Genomic DNA, 17,994 nt, shown 5'->3' on the forward strand with positions numbered 1-17,994 from the left:
CTTCACACTACTCAAAATACACACACACACACGCACACACCCAGGGTGAGAAGTAGGCTTTGGAAGGCAGTTGGACACAGCTGACAGGGAAAGCCCTAGTGTGAAATCTCCATGGCACTGCTCACAAATGGGATGACCCGGGGCAAGAGGCTTAATCTGTCCAAGCTCTAACCCTTTTTGGGAAAAAAAAAAAAAAGAAAGAAAAGAAGCTCACTCCTAGGCTGACTGAAAGAATTAAATTATAGGAGACAGCTCACAAATTGCCTGATGCAGTGTAGGGGCCATGACAGGGACTTGGAGGAAGCTTTTCTTCCTCACTCTGGGAGACCTGGAGCACCCCGCATTTGGAGGAGTAAGAGCTACCACACTGGTCCCAGGGGGGACAGGAGGCCAGACATGATACTCAGGAAGAAAGCAAGGGACAACATCATAGACAACACCTAGGGGACACTAGTAAGAAAGGTGTTCACTCCCAGGTCTGGGCGCCTCCTCTAGAGACTTTCATGCCAGTCAGTTCCGACACCCATTCTGTGGCCTCATTTACATCCATTTGCTCTAGCTGGGGATGACCTGGCCTACTGCCCAGCTACCTGTGTGAGAGGCCTGGTCTTCTGGGAGCCCTGGTAGTCAATTTTATTTCCTTTAAGAATCTTACAGATAGGAAAATACTAAGCCAAGAGAAGGGATTCAACTATAGATGCAGACCCTTCAAAGTCTTTCCCCTGAAAGGTTGAGCAGAATCCAAGGCATAAGCACGTGGGGGTGACCCCAGAGCCAGCCTGTACAGGCTCCCCTGGGATGTCACCCTTGGCTCCACAGGAAGCACTGCTCTAGAATGGACAGCATGTTCCAAACCTTGTCCACATGCCTTGTGGCATCCCCAAGACTCTCCAAAGAAAGCATCACAAGTAGGCACGGAGAGGCCCGGACTGTGACCATCCTGCTGTTCAGCTGCAGACATAGCTTTGCTGGGGCCCAGCTCGTTAAGGCTCCATGTTCCCTCCCACTCCTTCTGTCCAGGTGCTCAACTTATTCATCGCCCTGCTGCTGAATTCCTTCAGTGCCGACAACCTCACAGCCCCAGAGGAAGATGGTGAGGTGAACAACCTACAGGTGGCCCTGGCCCGCATCCAGGTGTTTGGCCGGCGTGCCAGGCAGTGGTTCCACAGCTTCCTCAGGAGGCATTGCCTGCTCCCCCGACCCAAGGCCCAGCCACAGCTGCCTGTGAAACTGCCGCTGTCCAATTCCAAATCTGGGAACTGCACTGCTGCCAAGTCTGGTCCTGGAGGGTTGTCTGCTCCCAGAGGCCCCAACGATGACTTAGTCAGCGGTTCTCTTGTGTGGGTCTCTGCACCCATCGCAGAGGGTGAATCTGATCTGGATGACCTGGAGGATGACGGTGAACAAGAGTCTCAGAGTGCACCGCAGGATGACATCCCTAGAGGGCAGGTGACAACTGTCCCCAAGGGGCCAGCCAACATGAGAAAGGGGAGGGACCTGAGCTTTGGGACTCTGAGCAGAAGGGAAATGATCATTGTTGCTGAGGCCTTCCCACATCCAGGCTGGTATGGCCAGGCTGCAGAACTCCCAGATCCAATGGGGGGCTTAAACCATGCCATGTTCTCCAGAGCAGGTGGCATTGCCCCAGATGGGCCCCAAGGAAGCAGGGCAGCAAGGGAGCCCCTGGCCACTGTGCTCTATCATTACAGTGCATGGGACCCGTCCTTCCCGCAGCTGTGGTTGCCCCGTTGGCTCTGGCCAGCCCAGACTGTGTGCGTGACAGGCTGATGAGATTCCTCCAAGAACAGGATGTTGCTCCAGAGCAAGGACCTGATTATAACGTGACTCACACAGCTAGCTTTTCCCAACCAGCGATGCCGCGGGGAAACGACACGTGTTCCCCAGAGCTGAAGGCATATGGAAGCCTCTCAGTCAGACACATTTCACAGGACTTTGCACTGCTCTTCATTGCCTTAAGCAATGACAAACCCTCACTACCCCTTTCCTAAGTAACACAGAGCATCCACTTTTGCACACCGCAGGGGGAGCCCCTAGGGACTTACAGGCCTCTGTAAGTGGTTTCAGACAGCTGTCGGTTGAATCTGTGCTCTTCCATAAACCTTCTTCCCCTGCAGCTGTCACTTCTTTTGTGTTCCATCAGCTGCTACTATCAGCCTTGGCATTTCCAAAGCCTTCGTCTGGGTGGCAGCTGAGGGCAGGGCACCACCCTCCCAGAGTAAAAAAAGCGGGAACTCTGGCTCAGTATCAGTAGTCACTTTGGGATTTAGGGGTGCTCCAGGCAACCAAGTTCACTGTCAATCTGACAGCTTGACAAGGGACACTGGGTACGGCTGGCATCAGCTGAGCCAAGCAGCTTGGCAGAGCGTATCATGAGCATTGACGCATGTAGTCATCAGAACAGGGAAGTGAAGCGGAACTTGCCTCTCAATATTGCGGATGAGAGAATGAAGATCAGAGAGGATACATGGTTTGCCTGAGGTCACACAGCTTCCAAGTGGCAGGTTGGACCCAGATTTGTCTGCACACAGGTGTATGTCTGTGTGGCAGTTGCTCACAGTGAGGCCTTGGCTCCAGTAACCTGTGCTGTGTGAGAGCTCTTCCAACTCAGAAGTGATCTGCCAAGGGCGGGCCCAAGCAAACATGTGCAACTGGGAACCCTCTCTCCCCAGCAGGAACAGCTGCAGCACGCTGGGGACCCCGGGGACACCCCTGAACCCAGGAGCCCTGGCTCTGGGATGTCCTCCGCAGACCTGGCCTTGTACCTGGGTGAGAAATGGGACAACGAAGCCACTCTTCAGGCCCCTGCAGAGGTAGGTAGGTGAGCATCCCTGAGAGTGTCTAACAGACCTGCTGGTCCTGCCCCCACACCACAGAGGGTTGGGAGGTACGGGCAACTTGGGGTGGTCTAGACCACACCCAACCACATGCTTCATCTCTCTCAGCCTCTGGAGCAGCAGCGCATGGCCAGCCTTTCCCATACCAGTGTCCCAATTGTGCATAGGCCCAATGTGGGGATGGGAAGCAGCCACTGGGTGGCCTGGACCAGCTCTGGGGCCCCTTTGAACCACAGCCCCTTCATCTGAGAAGCCAAACGACAATGCCTGTTGCATGGAACAGCTTTAAAGCCCAGAGCAGAGGTTTCTTGTCAAGTGTTTGGCTCCCTCCTGCAACAGAGCAGGTGCCTAGAAAATAGCAGCCAGGGAAGAAAAAAACAAGAGAACACATAGGTAAAGTTCACAGTCTCACTAAGCCCCAGTACCAAAGCTGGAGGTGCTGGCAGATGAGGAAGTCTCCCCCGGGGAGACTCTTTGGTCCCTGCCTTGAGACAGGCTGGGGCTAGAGCAGGCAGCCTCCAAGGCACAGAGCAGGAAGATGTCGGGTTGCAGAAGACCTTGCAAGAGGCAGAAACGGACAGTGTCATTTGGCTCATAAACCTTTGAAGACAACAAGCTGTTGGAAACAGGGTTTCACAAAGAGCTAGTGACTGCCATGCCACTGGGTTAAATTCAGGGATCTGGTTTGACATTACACCCACGGAGACCTGAGCCTGAGCCTGCTGAGACAGGCCTGGACTAGCCGAAGGTGAGGAAGCCACCGTCCGCTCAAGCCAGGAACCCCAACTGCAGGCTGTGTGCCCTGGGACAATGCTGATCACAACAGGGAAGGACCTAAGAGTGGGCTGAGAGGGTGGGGGCTGGGAGCTGACCACTGGATCCCCAACGGGTGGGCTTGGTCTGCTCTTCATGTGGGTGCTGCAGGTCCTCCCAGGTGCCCACGCAACAGTTTTGGCTAGCACACCATGCTCCATGCCCTCAGCACACAACTCATGGGCACTGCAGTTGTTTTTGTGTTCTTGTCCCTGACCCTGACCAGGCAGGGAGGGGCCTGGCCATGACAGCTGGGGACCCACCCCACCATTTGGCTCCATTAGTACAGCTATCAGCTTCACTAATATGAGAGCAGCCTCAACTCCTAATTGAATTCGTCAGGAGACATTACAGGGCTAGACTGCCAGGAGGGCAGTAGCACCCCGGCAACCTTGCTCCCTGATTAAATATTCAAGTCCAGCAAGAGCCCAGAGTCGTCGTGGGTGTAATTACGCCGTCTCGGGCCACTGCTGGTGCTCTATCAGGGCCTGGAGATCTCGCTGTGCACAGCTGAGCCCGGTGCTGCAGACAGAGTTAGCATCCTGGAGGGATGTCCAGCAGGTGCAGCAGTGGGAACTGAGCCCTTGTTGCTCTTCCTGCACCTCATGGCTCTCGGACGGTGGAAACTGCAATGATCAGGTAGCATGCAGATTACCCCCAGGGCTATTCGTAGAGCTGAGTTTGCTGCCTTGGGCTTTTGCCCCATAGGGACTGGATGACACCAGCCCCTCAGAGGGCAGCACAGTAGACTGCCCAGACCCAGAAGAAATCCTGCGGAAGATCCCGGAGCTGGCAGATGAGCTGGAGGAGCCAGAGGATTGCTTCCCAGAAGGTAAATAGGGCAGCCACGGTCCCCTCCTAGGGGCAGAATCCAGCTCCACGGTTCCCCACTGGGTTCACAGGAAACAATAAACAGGGCCCCAACTGCCCAACTCCTAATCTTAGAGCAGTAGCATCAGACACAGTTGCCACAAGGCACGGGAGCCTGGTAGTGCTCCCCGCTTCTCACGCCACGTCAGACACAGTACATGGAAGCTAAGCCTTCCATGATGCTCTCAGAAAGCAAACACTGAGTGCTAAACCAGCCCTTGGAACTAGAAAAGGGGAACCACCCTCATAACACCCCCATAGCTCCTGATCTGGACATACGGGACCCACACGAGGACTATAATATATCCCCTACCCACCACCCCCTGTGGAACTCTCCAGAGGCAGAGCCTGTGTCCGATCCATCCTTTTTCTCAACATTTAAAATAGCAATGTACATCTCATTCTCCAGGCATATTGGTGCCATGAATAAATAAATGGTTCACGTTATGAAGGGAATTACAGCCTCCATGGTATATAATGGAAATTGAAAAAAAATTTAGACCACACTGTTGGTCCCACCTAACTCAGGCTGCATCCCAGCCATATGGTGACCCATCAGCCTGGCATAGCCCCTCAGACATCTCTAGCCCGCATTCCCCTAGCTTGTCAGGGATCCTGGGATTTGGGGAGAGAGTGTTAGAACAAAGAGGCTCTTGTCATCCGTGAGGAGGAAATGGCCAGGGAGGACAAGAAAGGGAACACCTCAGGGGAAGGACTACTGGGTTGAAGGACCACTTGAAATCCTCTTCTCCCCTATTCTCAGAAGGAATTTTTCCCAAAAGGCAGTAGTAGGTTGTCCAGTACAGTAGGCTATGGCAGAAATGGTTGTGTTTGTTGAATGAACTGCCAGCCATCGGCAACCTCTCCCTACAGCCTGCCTTCGCCACTGTCCCTGCTGCAAGGTGAACGTCGCCAAGTTTCCCTGGTCCGTGGGTTGGCAGATGCGCAAGACCTGCTACCGCATCGTGGAGCACAGCTGGTTCGAGACCTTCATCATCTTCATGATCCTGCTCAGCAGTGGAGCGCTGGTAAGAGGGGAGGAGGGCCTGCCCCAAAGCCTTCTATGGACAGGGTCTTCACCACCCAGGGACCTAGGCTCTGTGGAGGGAGAGCCACAGCTGAGTATGGGGGATCCAAGTACGGTAGGTGTTCTGGGTGCCCATGCCAGAGTTTGCTAACCCCAGCTCCTAGGCATCTCAAGTGTGTGCTTTCGACTTCCAGGCTGGAGAAACTGAGACCCAACGGCCTCCAGGGGCCTGTCCAAGGGCAGTCAGCGTTTCGGTGTCCAAACCAAACTTTGCCTTCATTTGACTCCAAAGTCCCTGGCTTCCTGCCCTCTGACTCCCCCCAGCCCATCCCAATACACTGATCTTCTCTGAAGTCACAAGACAAAGAAGACCACCCTTCCTTGCCTCATTAAACCGCCTGCAAAGGCTCCCCTTTCTGCTTCACAGCTTGCAGGAAATCAGCATGAAAGTACCTCCCCACGTGTAATCACTCCTTGAGGGTGTGCTGGGGACACAGGCAATTTGGCACAGTTGTTGAAAGACCGCAGTCTAGTTCGAAGTGCCTGAGTTCAAGTCTCAGCTTCACCCCCAATCCTGGCTTCCTGATAATACACAACCTGGAGGGCAAGGGTATCAGATGATGCCACCAAGAGTTGCAGTCCTGCCACCCAGGTGACAGACCCTGATAGAGCTTCAGCCTGGCCTGGCCTCAGGTGTTACAGACACTTGGAAAGTGAATCATCAAATGGTAGTTTCTCTCTCTCTCTCTCTCTCTCTCTCTCTCTCTCTCTCTCTGCTTGGAACATTTCGAAACAGATCCTTACCTCTGGAGGTTATTAAGAGAGAGATTCTGATGAGAAACATCTATGGCAGGACCTGAGAATATGCACCTCCAGCTAGTTCCAGTACAGCTGATGCTGCAAGCTCTGAACCACAGGTGGAGTAACAGGTGTTCAGTGGAGGGAGATGGAGACAGTCTGAAAGCCGGGCTGCTAGGGGCCAGGAAGGAAGAAGCTCCCCTCCGCGGTATAGCTTAGGCTCGCTCCCCGGCCTCAGTACTCATCCCTCCGGGCACTGAACGGGGACTCACTTCACCATCCATATCTATCCCCATGCTGCCTAATACAGTCTCCCAAGTAGCAAATATCTGGGCACCCACTTCAATGCCCCCCATGTCCTCAGTGCGGGAGTGGCCTCAACTCCTTCCACCGAGGAACACAAACTGAGAGGTGGGAAGAAGGATGGGGTAGATAAAGTAAAGCCGGGGAGGGGAATGGTGGGTGCCAAGGTAGCACCGGTCCAGCATCCCAGGGATCACAGGGTCAGGGAGTACCCATTGCTCTGTACAAGGCTCAGACGGCTCACCTGGCCTGCCTTCCCGTTACCTGCGTGACACCTGCCTGACACCTCCTGCCTCTCCTGGAGGGCTAGTCCCATACTGTGGTCCTGAGGGCTTCCTCCCCATCTTACCTGGCTCATGTCTTCCCCGGTCCTTCTCTCTCTTCCATATTCTCTCCTCCACCTGCCCTTGCTCCTCCTCCATCTCCATCCCCACAGCACCACACAGCCATACACCAAATTTTGTCTTTCTTCTGCTTTTGCCTCTAGTGCTTTTAAAAATGACATAAGTCTAGCTTTGACAAAGTACATAGAAAGGGAACTTGGAAATTACAGCAAAGGGCAAGGGAGAAAAAAAAAACTCATCCATTTTCCTGTCACCCAAAAGAGATTTTCACTTTGAAACCTTTAAGTATAACTCTTTCCCATCTTTCTCACTAATTATTAAAAACTAATAAGACCTGAAGCTGACTCTGGCACAACGGGTTAACCCCAACCTGCAGTGCCAGCATCCCATATGGACCCTGGTTCAAGTCCCAGCTGCTCCACTTCCCATCCAGCTCCATTAATGTGCTGGGAAAGTGGTGGAGGATGGCTCAAGCGCTTGAGTTCCTGCACACACGTGGGAGATCCTGACATGGCTTCTGGAGCCTGTCTTCCACCTGCCCAAGTCCCAGCCAGTGCAACAAAACCCTACCCATGTACTTGGTTATTTCTCGGTAAATTACTTTCCCAAGTATGTTCAGACTAGTCCATGGACCGGGTTGCAATCAGTTCCTCTCTAGGAACGTTTCCCAATATGTTCAACCAATCTCTGTGCTTATGTGTCCCTCACCTGGAGCGTCCTTCGTAACAGTGTCCGTAAGTAAGAATGGACTTACGTAATCACCTTGGAGACAAGCACCGATCTCCAGTGCAGACTGGCAGCCAGGTTCCCTGTGGCCCAGCGCAAAGGCAGAAGAGGAGGAACATGCCTGGGAAGCAGCTGAGTGAAGACCAAAGCCAAGGGCAAAGGGATGCCCAACCACCACAGGGCCCTATCTACCATTGTATAATGTCTGGGTGGGTGCTACCCACATGCAGTGTCATCTCAGGCTGGGCAGCCCAGCATCCTGCTCCTGACACTAAAATGACTTCCTTCCCGCCAGTTGTCCACAGTGCAGCACCAGCAGAGCAGGTTCCCAACTCCTTCTTTCCCTTGGCTAATATTTGTTTCCTTGAAAGGCAGAGAGGGAGAGATAGTCCGGAGCCCAGAGCTCCCTCGGTGTCCCCTGTGTGGGTGGCAGGGACCCCAAGCACACGGGCCATCTTCCACTGCTTTTCTCAAGCACATGAGCTGGGAGCGAGATGAGAGGTGCTGCAGCCAGCACAGAAGGGCTGCAGGTGTCGGGGCTCCTCCCCGACTCTTGGTTCTCCTCTCCCAGTCTGACAAAGGGAAAGCAGCATCTTCTTTGAATCTGACAAGAGTTTCCCTGAGTGCAGGTGCAACAAGAACGTTTTTGTTCACGGACTTGGTGGCAGTTCTTGCCCTTGTTCCTGTAAACTACCTGCAAACATCACGTGATGCCTTTATTTTTAGACCACAGCTCTGTGCAGTTCCCTATGGTTCACTCCCAAAACCCAGCCAGAAAGCTTTCCCTTCTCGCCTACACCAATGGGACTGCCATACCCCCAGCTCTGACGCCATCACAGCCCTTGGTCTCTCAGTATTGTGCCTCAGCCACTGTCCCAACTTGACTTCCCACAATGCAGAGAATGGGATGAACCCTCCACATGGGCCATGGGCTCACTCCCAGAGCTGTAGGCATCACTGGTTGTGGCCTTCCCTCCCCGCGGGGGTCTCCAGGGGCAGCCTGCCATCCTACACCCTGCATCCCTTGCAGGCCTTTGAAGACTGTTACCTGGACAAGAAGCCCACGGTGCAGGCCCTGCTGGAGTACACAGACAGGGTGTTCACCTTTGTCTTTGTGCTGGAGATGCTGCTAAAGTGGGTGGCGTATGGCTTCAAGAAGTACTTCACCAACGCCTGGTGCTGGCTGGACTTCCTCATCGTGGCCGTGAGTGGCCCTGGGGGGCTGGGAAGATCGGGGGCGTTACCTCTGACTCTTGGCTATCACTAGTGCAAAGGTGGCTGAGACCCAGCCTGCCAGGGAGAGGCCGTGAGCGCTGAGCAAGGAGTCCGACAAGAATCCTGCACACCTGTGCAAGTGGGGGCCAAACATCTCTGAGCGTCCCCAAGGGAGCCCTCAGTTCTTAGGCCTGCATCCAGAAAGGCCACTAGACTAGCTCATGTTTTCATGTCCTAAACAAGATGACAGGTGAGCCCTTGGGGATCTGTTGATTCGGGGGAGGTCTGAGCTGCAAGCAACTGTGCACCTGCTGACTCTGGCCTTCAGCCCTGGCTGCACCATAGAATCACTTGGAACATCAGCACCCAGAGATTCTGACCCGACTGGTCTTGGAGGCAGGGAGGTTTGTGTACCTAGTCAAAGCTCCAAGACATTTCTGGGATGCAGTGGTGGCCAGGGACCACTGAGTTCATTTCAGGGGCTCCTCCCTCCCCAGAGATGCTGAAAGAGAGAGTGGGTCCCTTCTGGAGGTGATGAGTTCAAGTGGCCACAGGCCCCCTGCACTAGGGAATTCACCATGTGCCTCCCACGTGTGATTCCCTCACCCTCAGCCCCCTTCTCCCCCTGGACCACTGCTCTCTTGAGTCCCTGAGGAGCCTCTTGGTTCTCTGAGGACTTCTGCAGGCATGTTCTGTGTCTGTCTCTGCCACCTCCCACTCCTACAGCCACTAGCAGTGAGGCACGTGCTGTCAGAGGTGTAGGAAATGTGTCTGTGTGTGGCACTCACCTCCAAAGCTGGATAGAGTCCAGGACAGAACATTCTGTCCAGCGGTCTCTGTTGGCGGGGCCTCCGCAGCAGGTCTGTGCCTTTGCAGCTCTGCTGATACCGCTGCTCCAGCCATAGCCAGTCACTGCACTGCAGGGATCGGCTGGGAGGCCTTCAGTCTGAGTCACAGGTGATCACTTTGTGCACAGCAAGTAAGATTTGAGAAGTAAAGACGAGATGCTCTGGCTGCCACCTGCTTGTTTAGGGCAGCCGCCTGTGTCCATGTCAGTCTACTTCCAGTTCTCCCACTTGTCCCATCCATCTTCCTAATGAATCTTCCTCCCAACACCCATCCTTCTCCCACACATCCCTGCTTTCACTTACCCAGCCATTCACCTTCTTCTTCCTTCTTGCCAAGCATCCATCTCTACCTTCTCCGTTTGCCTTCCTCCATGAGTCGCCTCCTTCCATCTGTCTGGTGCTGTTCTTCTTTCCTGCCTCCCTTCTGCCCACACATTTATCCACTGAAACTTGTGTCTTCCTGCCTTTGAATTCATGCTTTTGTCCAACTCTCCCGTCGTCTGCCTGTCTAGTCACCCATTCACGCAACGTCCATCCCAGTATTGTATTCATCCATCTTCCTACCCATTCATTCTTCCGTATTTCCAGCCTTCCTTTAGCCCATCCATCTATCCTTTCTTTCATACTTACGCATTCATTCATCACCCTCACCTTCATTCCTCCATCCATCCATTCATCCATCTTGTCAAGCCTTTCCTGTCGCTCACTAATTTCTTTCACTTGTCTCTTCTCTCCAATTCTCCATTTCCCCCTTCTCACACCTGCCCTGCCCTCCCTCCTTCCCCAGCCATTCATCCTGCTCATCCTGCCACTTTCCCCTGTTTCTATGCTTTATCCTTTCCTTTATTTCTTTCTACCTGTCTTACCCACCCTCTAATTAATCTTCTACCCAGTCAACATTTCCACTTTGCATCAGATGTTCTTGCTTCCTTCAATTCATCACCACATGCTTATATATTTTCTTCTATTTCCCAAAACTATATTAAACTACAGAATAAGAGTGTCTTCTGCATTGCTCTGGGAAAGACAGAAGGAATAGTCCTTCTGTTTAGGAGTTTACACTTCACTCTCCCAGCAGATCAGGTACTTGGGAAGATAAATGTTACAGTAATGGTCACCTCTGGAGACAGTCAGTGTCTTAGGGAGCAGCTTAAGAAGGCTTCACTTAGGAGGTGGTGATAGGTTGTAACACAGAGTTGCAACATGGACAAAGCAAGGCAAGTCCTCCATGGAGGGTGACCCTGAGCAAAGGCATAGATGCAGGTGTAATCATGGAGCTGTGAGTTGGATCAAACATGGGTGAAGAACGAATGAGAAAGTAAATGCCAGCTCTACGATGCAGGCTAAGACGTCTGGAGCTTATCCTGAGGGTGAAGTGCCAGTGCAGGTTGGGAATAAGAATGAACATGACCGTGATCAGATTCACAGTGGAGAATGGTGAGTTGGATGGTAGGCAGAGGTGGCACTGGACGTGGCTGAGTTGGCTTTGTGGAGACGGGCCAGCCCCTGTCTGCCCAACTGCACACAGAGCAAGCTACCCCATGAGACTGAACTAGAAATAGCATGAAACTGGCCCCACACCTCCTTTCCCTTGGCTTTCCAGGCAGCTTGTGTCTGGAGCTGCATGAATGAAGAAAGCTCATTTCCAGATCAGCTTCTCATCCTTTGCACTGTGTGAGGCTCCACACGCCAGGGCACAGCTCTCCCTTCCTGAAGTGCCTGTGAGCATCCCTCCAGCTAGCTGCCAGGATAAGCTATGTCTGAATTCAGCTCATGATTCATGTACAGCCACCCTCAGGCTTAAGACTACATACGTGTTGTTTCCCTGTCACTTGATAAGTCCCAAGCCTAACTGAGAATTGTCTCCTGCCTGTTTGAGCCCTCTGCAGTCCTTGGGCCACCACTGACAGACCATGAGGGCTCAGTCTTGGTATTTCCAGTATCAACCAAACCTGGATCCCATGGACCTGTGCCGGTCCCTCCTACTGAGAAATGCAGACAGAGCTGGAGGCATAGAGTCTGACAACCTGTTTTTACAAAGAGTGAACGTCCATGGACTAGCGGGACACTGTCTAAGCCCACAAAAAGTTAGGGATCAAGGGAACCCTACCCAGGTCAGACCAGGATTCTTTCCATCCCACTTCTTGAACAAATACTACTGAGACCAATTTTATGTCCCTCAAAGTAAACTTCAGTTAGCTTCTCCAAAGGAACCCAGCCTCCCCAAGTCTCTCCAAGTTTCTGAAAGTCACAATCTCAAGGGTGTTAGGGCCTGGTTGGGATCCCTAGAGGGGGAAGAAAAAATATACTTAATACACTGGGAGTTTGGTCCCCAAACTCACCAGGCGATGACAGCATGAATGACTGAGTCTTTCCTGCCCAAGAGTTCAAATAAGTGACCAAAGAGATCATCCCTCAAAGGGTAGGGCCTGGACCCTTTGCTGACCTCTCAGTGGAGTTACAGAGAAGGTGGAAGCCATGATGGCTTGGGCAGAGCAGGGGACAGGGAGACAAGGTGAGACTTCCTGCCTCCTGCCCCCAGGGCCTGGCTTTCTGTGGCTGTGATGACATCTGCTTGTGCTCTCTGCTTACACTCAGATATCACTGACAAGCCTTACAGCAAAGATTCTGGAATATTCTGACATGGCGCCCATCAAGGCCCTCCGGACACTGCGTGCCCTGCGGCCACTCCGGGCCCTGTCTCGGTTTGAAGGCATGCGGGTAAGACCTCTCTCTCAGAACTTTGGCACCTACACTCATTTGTGTGGCTCTGCACACTGCTGACCCCAAGCTCTGGGCCCCACTGGTAAAGGCCACTGGGCCTTGTGGCTTCACTTGCTGCTCCAACACAGGTGTCACTGCACAACCCAACTCCACTGTTGCCTTCCAGGTCTTCCCTTGTCACCCATAAATATTACACCCCCAAGCCTCAGGCCCCATCCCTGCTGACCCCGAGGGAGGTGATCCCCTTATACGCCCTCCAAGCATTCCAGCTCCGCCTCTTGTTCTTACTGTATCTCCAGCCGCTCTGAGGTTCCCTGTGCTGTCATGACCCCTAGATCTTTCCTAGCTTGCTTTGTTTAAGTGTCGTAACTTCATCAGTTCAGTACCACCCATCTGAGAGTCCACTCTCTTACCTGGCCCCGTGGGTTTCTTCCCTTCCCTTACCTCTTTCCTTGACCAGGTTGTCCCTGCCTGCTTCAGGCTGGACCTCCCAGGGCAAAAAGTAAAATTTTGCTTTGCTCCTCCACCTTTGACTCAAGGCAGAGCTGCAGAAACAAAAGGGCTTTTGAAATTGATTGCGCCTTTAAGAACATTTGAAACTAAAGACTGAGGCAGCTTGATTTTTGTATTTTGTATTTTGTTTTGTAGGCAGGTGTTGGCTGCCTTACAAATGAGCAAGCTGATGAATATGGATTTAGAGGCGTACTTGACACGACATTGTGTTTGTTGTATTCAACGGGGATAAAGCAAGGTTCTAGAAGAGTCTGTGTGCAAGCACATGTGCACGCGTGCACACACACACACACACCACAAATGAATAGTACGTGTGTGCTTATGAACTCAGTAGCCTCAGTGCTGAGAAAAATGCTAACACATGCCCTGGAAGATGTTTAGTGGGAGAAGATCTGAACCTGAGCTAGAATCATTACACTAATGGACACATTTCTCTTGCTGATTGCAAAGCCCACCAGCTCAGGAGGCACAGAAATAAGTGAGTCAGCAGGAGGGAGCTGGCTATTTGGGGTACCCTAGGCCCTTTTCTGTTTGTCACCAGGTGGTGGTCGATGCCCTGCTGGGCGCCATCCCGTCCATCATGAACGTCCTCCTGGTCTGCCTCATCTTCTGGCTCATCTTCAGCATCATGGGCGTGAACCTCTTCGCAGGGAGGTTTTGGAAATGCATCGACTCTAGCAATAAAACATTTGCCACGGTGCCTTTGTCCATTGTGGAGAACAAAAGTGAATGTGGGATGCAAAATTCCTCCGGCACGTACTTCTGGGTCAATGTGAAAGTCAACTTCGATAATGTTGCCATGGGCTACCTCGCACTCCTCCAGGTGGTGAGTCAGCTGCTGCGAGGAGAGGGGGTGCCTCCCAGAAAATACACTCACTCTCATTCTCTCTCTCTCTCTCTCTCTCTCTCTCTCTCTCTCTCTCTCTCTCTGTGTGTGTGTGTGTGTGTGTGTGTGTGTGTGTGTCTCAAAGGAGGCTTTGCAGGGCTGGGAGGGAGCTAAGGTCAGTTCCACCGACTACAAAGGGAGGTTAGAGTGTGATCTCACAGTAGGGCATTCAGTCTCCTATGTGGGTAGATGGCAGGAACCCAACCACTTAAATTATCACTGCCATCTCCTCAAGTTACCTCAGCTAGGGGAGGGTCAGGGGAGGCAGATGAACAGTCACTGACGGGGCCCTGCTCCTTGTTCCCAGGCAACCTTTAAAGGATGGATGGACATCATGTACGCAGCTGTCGATTCCCGAAATGTGAGTCCATGCCCGCTGTACCCGTACCTGTTCCTGTGCTGCCCACACCAATCTGCCCCTTGACAAGAGTCAGACCTGGTTGGAGTGCCAGAGCAGGCAATGGCCCAGATGCCTCACGCCATCCCTCTGATTCCATTCCAGGTGCCCAAGCCTGCCTATCCAGCCACTCCCTTCCCATACACACCTCTCTGCTCACCCCAGTGGGAATCAGGCATTGGCCAACATTGAAGGGGCAATGTGTGTGCAGGCATTCCATGGATGATGGCTGCAGAAAGGACAGGGGGCAAAAGTAAAAGGGCATTGGAAAGAAGGCAGAATTTAGGCACTCTTATGAGAGCCAGGTTAGAGGAGACGGTTGGAAAGATTTGAGGTCCTCATGCGCAACACTCATGGACAAGTTAAGGAAACCTATAGGAGATGCCCAGAGCCCTGCCTGTCAGGGGTACAAGGTTGAGCTATGGCCTTCACAACTCCCCACTTCCCCAGCCACCCCATGGCCTTTCTCCGTGCCTGTTGCTTCTCCCCTATTCCCTCAATCCAGGTCCCCACTCCTCCCCACCAGCTCACCTCCCAAGTACATTGCTTGCATTCAGATCCTTGTCTCAGGGTGGCATGTGGTCACCCAGCCCTGGTCGCTTCCTCCTCCTTGTCTGCTCCCAGATTGACTGTCAACCCAAGTGGGAGGAGAATTTGTACATGTACCTGTACTTTGTCGTCTTCATCATTTTCGGTGGCTTCTTCACCCTGAACCTCTTTGTTGGGGTCATCATTGACAACTTCAATCAACAGAAAAAAAAGATGAGTGGAGCGGGACGGTGGGGGGTGGTGACAGGGGATGGTTCTGCCATGGCCGTGAATACACCAACATCACTCATGGCCACTGGCACTTGGCCCAGAACCCTGCTTTGGCCTTTTACAACAATGCCAACCTGCGGGCCTTGGTGAGGCCGTCACCCCTGTCTACTACTGGGGCACTTACCTTCCTGTTCTAGTCACTACACTCCAGGTGCCTATTTTCTCTCCCCCAGTGACCTCAGCGCTCCTACTGAAATAGGTGTGACTCTATACGCAGTACCTGCAAGGGAAGAAAGGTCTCCAGCACCGGTTCGGTTTGAGGTTCTGACTCCCACCACCGTGGCCAACTGTATCTGTCCACATCCTGAGAACTGAAGCTTCTGCTTCAGAACAGGAGATCTCAGTCATGGAACTTTCCAGCACCAGTTTCAGGGCTACCCTCTTCTCCTTCCCACTTTCCCTTTTTCCCAGGAAACCCTTCGTGTGTTAAAATCATCTTAAAATCCCCTCTCCAGCCCCGCAGCACTCAGCACGCATCCTCGGGGTTTGCAGTGAGTCCCATTTCCAAGCCCTCCTTGACTCTCTGTACACAGGAAGTATCTCTGGGTTTCTGAAGAACAGAAACCAGCTTGGTTTCAAGGACTCCCGACAGGGAAGTCCAGTTGGACCCAGTTGCATAACTGTGCCATCGCTTAAGGCACCCAAGCCAGATGCTCCTTGCCCGTGAGCTTGGTTTGTCTTTCCTCTGGGATAGTCCTTCCCCTCCAGTGTGTTCTGAGCCTGGTATGCCTGAGGAGTCTTCTGCTGTGGTAATGACAGCAGAGTGGGCCTCTTCTGCACTTAGGGGGCCAGGACATCTTCATGACGGAGGAGCAGAAGAAGTACTACAACGCCATGAAGAAGCTGGGCTCCAAGAAGCCCCAGAAGCCCATCCCCAGGCCCCTGGTGAGTCCCAGTGCTTCCCTCTAGAGAAGCGTGTGTCTGTGAATCCAATCGGGTCACTGATCCTGGGCCGGGTGGAGCCTGGACAGAGCATTCTGCACAGGAGAGGAAATGGGTAGAGTCTGGAGATTGAGAGTGATGAAGGCTCACAGGCTCCAGGATTGGGAAGTTTGAAGCAAGTAACTCTGGTCATCTAGGGGTATATGTAGCTCAAACAGGTGTGACAAGTAAACTTGAGAAAGGACAGAGTCCCCACAATAAATTGAGGGTTCAGGCACATGCACACAACTCCTCACTTCCGGCGAGGCTCAGGTTCTACATTATACTTCATCCATAGCAGCAGTACAGGATTCCACCACACTAGAAGACTTACTCTGTGATATTCTCTTTTTTTAAGATTTATTTTTATTGCAAAGTCAGATATACAGAGAGGAGGAAAGACAGACAGGAAGATCTTCTGTCCGACGATTTACTCCCCAAGTGGCTGCAATGGCTAGAGATGAGCCAATCCAAAGCCATGAGCCAAGAAGCTCTTCCAGCTCTCCCATGCAGGTGCAGGGTCCCAAGGCTTGGGGCTGTCCTCCACTGCTTTCCCAGTCCACAACCAGGGAGCTGGATGGGAAGCGGGGCAGCCAGTATTAGAACTGGCGGCCATATGGGACTCCAGTGAGTTCAAGGCGAGGACTTTAGCCACTAGGCTACTGTACCAGGCCCTTGTTCTATAGTATTCTGCTGCAGATATCATGCAGAGTAGATTTCACATTCTCTTTAGGACTACAGCAGGCTGCAGAGCATGGCATGTCAGTCACCTGCTCTGTATTCACTAGGGCACCACGGATTATGAAGGCGTGATGCTTGCTTAATGGCTAAGCCAAAAGCTGTCAGCAAGCTGCCCCATCTCCTGAAGCTGGCACCTTCAGATCAAACACCATGCCCAGACTCTTAATTGCGTTGTCACTTTCTCTGTTTCATTGGGCATCATAGGACTACAAATATACCCCTCTTTTTTCACCCTTCTCAGGGTCTAAATTAGAGGAATGAATGGCTCTGCAGTCCCCCCACCCCACCCTAGAAGTGTGAGACAGCAGTTGTGCATGGAGCCACACCCTTCTGGGGTCAGGACTTGCACAGCAGTCAGATGTTAGCTGTGCAGAAGAGAACAGAGGGCCACATTCAAAAGAACCCGATTCCAATGATTCCTTGGTTATCCCGAACAATGTGCCTGCCCTAAGAATGCAGAGAGTCAGGACCTGACCTGGTGGCCCCTGTACTTGCACCTGCTCAGACATCTGTGAGGACACAGGGATAGAGGACACTTGCACAATTATGTTGTATTGCTGCCTGTAACTTTACCATCAGTAAATACACTCAAATCCCTAATTTTGCAAGCAGTTCTTGAACCCTTGTTATATGTAGGACACTGCATGCCCAGTCGAGTAAGGGATGGCCCTTGTCCCCAAAGACTTCACTGTGTAATACAGAATGGAAGCACCTGTGTCATGTCAGAACTCAAGACTTACTATAGAGGCTGCAGCAGCCAAAAGAAGAACCAAAACAGTGTGATGTAGCATGACAGAGGAAGTAGAGCATAAATGACATTGGCTCTCTCAAGACTGCTGGAGTTTAATCACCAGAACTGCAGGTGAAGACCCCAGCCCAGGGCAAAGGATGGGCCAGTGACTTCAAGGGGCTGGGAGAAGTGATAAGGGCTTACACTGGGGGAGGTGATGTGAAATCAACTTGAAGAGATTTTGAAATGAGAAAGGACAAGATGTGGTTTCTGTCTGAAAGGCAGAGTAAACAAGAACAGAGGAGAGATGCAGGGAGCAAGAGAAGGAGAAAGATCTTCCAGCCACTGTGTCACTCCCCAAATGCCCACAACAACCTCGGCCAGGCCATAGGCAGGAACCGAGAATTCTGTCTCTCTCTCACAGGTGGCATGAACCCCAGTGCTTGGGTCACATCTGCTGCCTC

The 17,994-nt window shown here is 52.5% G+C and overlaps 1 protein-coding gene across 6 annotated transcripts in view; it reads left to right on the forward strand.

The window, feature by feature from the left end:
• SCN5A (sodium voltage-gated channel alpha subunit 5) overlaps positions 1–17,994 on the forward strand; it is a 159,328-nt gene that overhangs the window by 48,066 nt on the left and 93,268 nt on the right. For 2 of the 6 annotated variants that reach the window (XM_058657199.1, XM_058657203.1), the window contains 10 exons: positions 1,021–1,449; positions 2,691–2,831; positions 4,377–4,500; positions 5,412–5,566; positions 8,767–8,940; positions 12,398–12,520; positions 13,578–13,862; positions 14,230–14,283; positions 14,944–15,081; positions 15,919–16,023. The exons of 1 other annotated variant lie outside the window; for it this stretch is intronic. In XM_058657199.1, the coding sequence (XP_058513182.1) occupies positions 1,021–1,449; positions 2,691–2,831; positions 4,377–4,500; positions 5,412–5,566; positions 8,767–8,940; positions 12,398–12,520; positions 13,578–13,862; positions 14,230–14,283; positions 14,944–15,081; positions 15,919–16,023 (1,728 nt within the window). Of the gene's footprint in view, positions 1–1,020; positions 1,450–2,690; positions 2,832–4,376; positions 4,501–5,411; positions 5,567–8,766; positions 8,941–12,397; positions 12,521–13,577; positions 13,863–14,229; positions 14,284–14,943; positions 15,086–15,918; positions 16,024–17,994 lie in introns of all 6 variants that reach the window. 3 more of the 6 variants (XM_058657200.1, XM_058657202.1, XM_058657201.1) reach the window with 2 other exon arrangements.

Source organism: Ochotona princeps, chromosome 30 (genome assembly GCF_030435755.1).
Source record: "Ochotona princeps isolate mOchPri1 chromosome 30, mOchPri1.hap1, whole genome shotgun sequence".
Classification (NCBI taxonomy): domain Eukaryota; kingdom Metazoa; phylum Chordata; class Mammalia; order Lagomorpha; family Ochotonidae; genus Ochotona; species Ochotona princeps.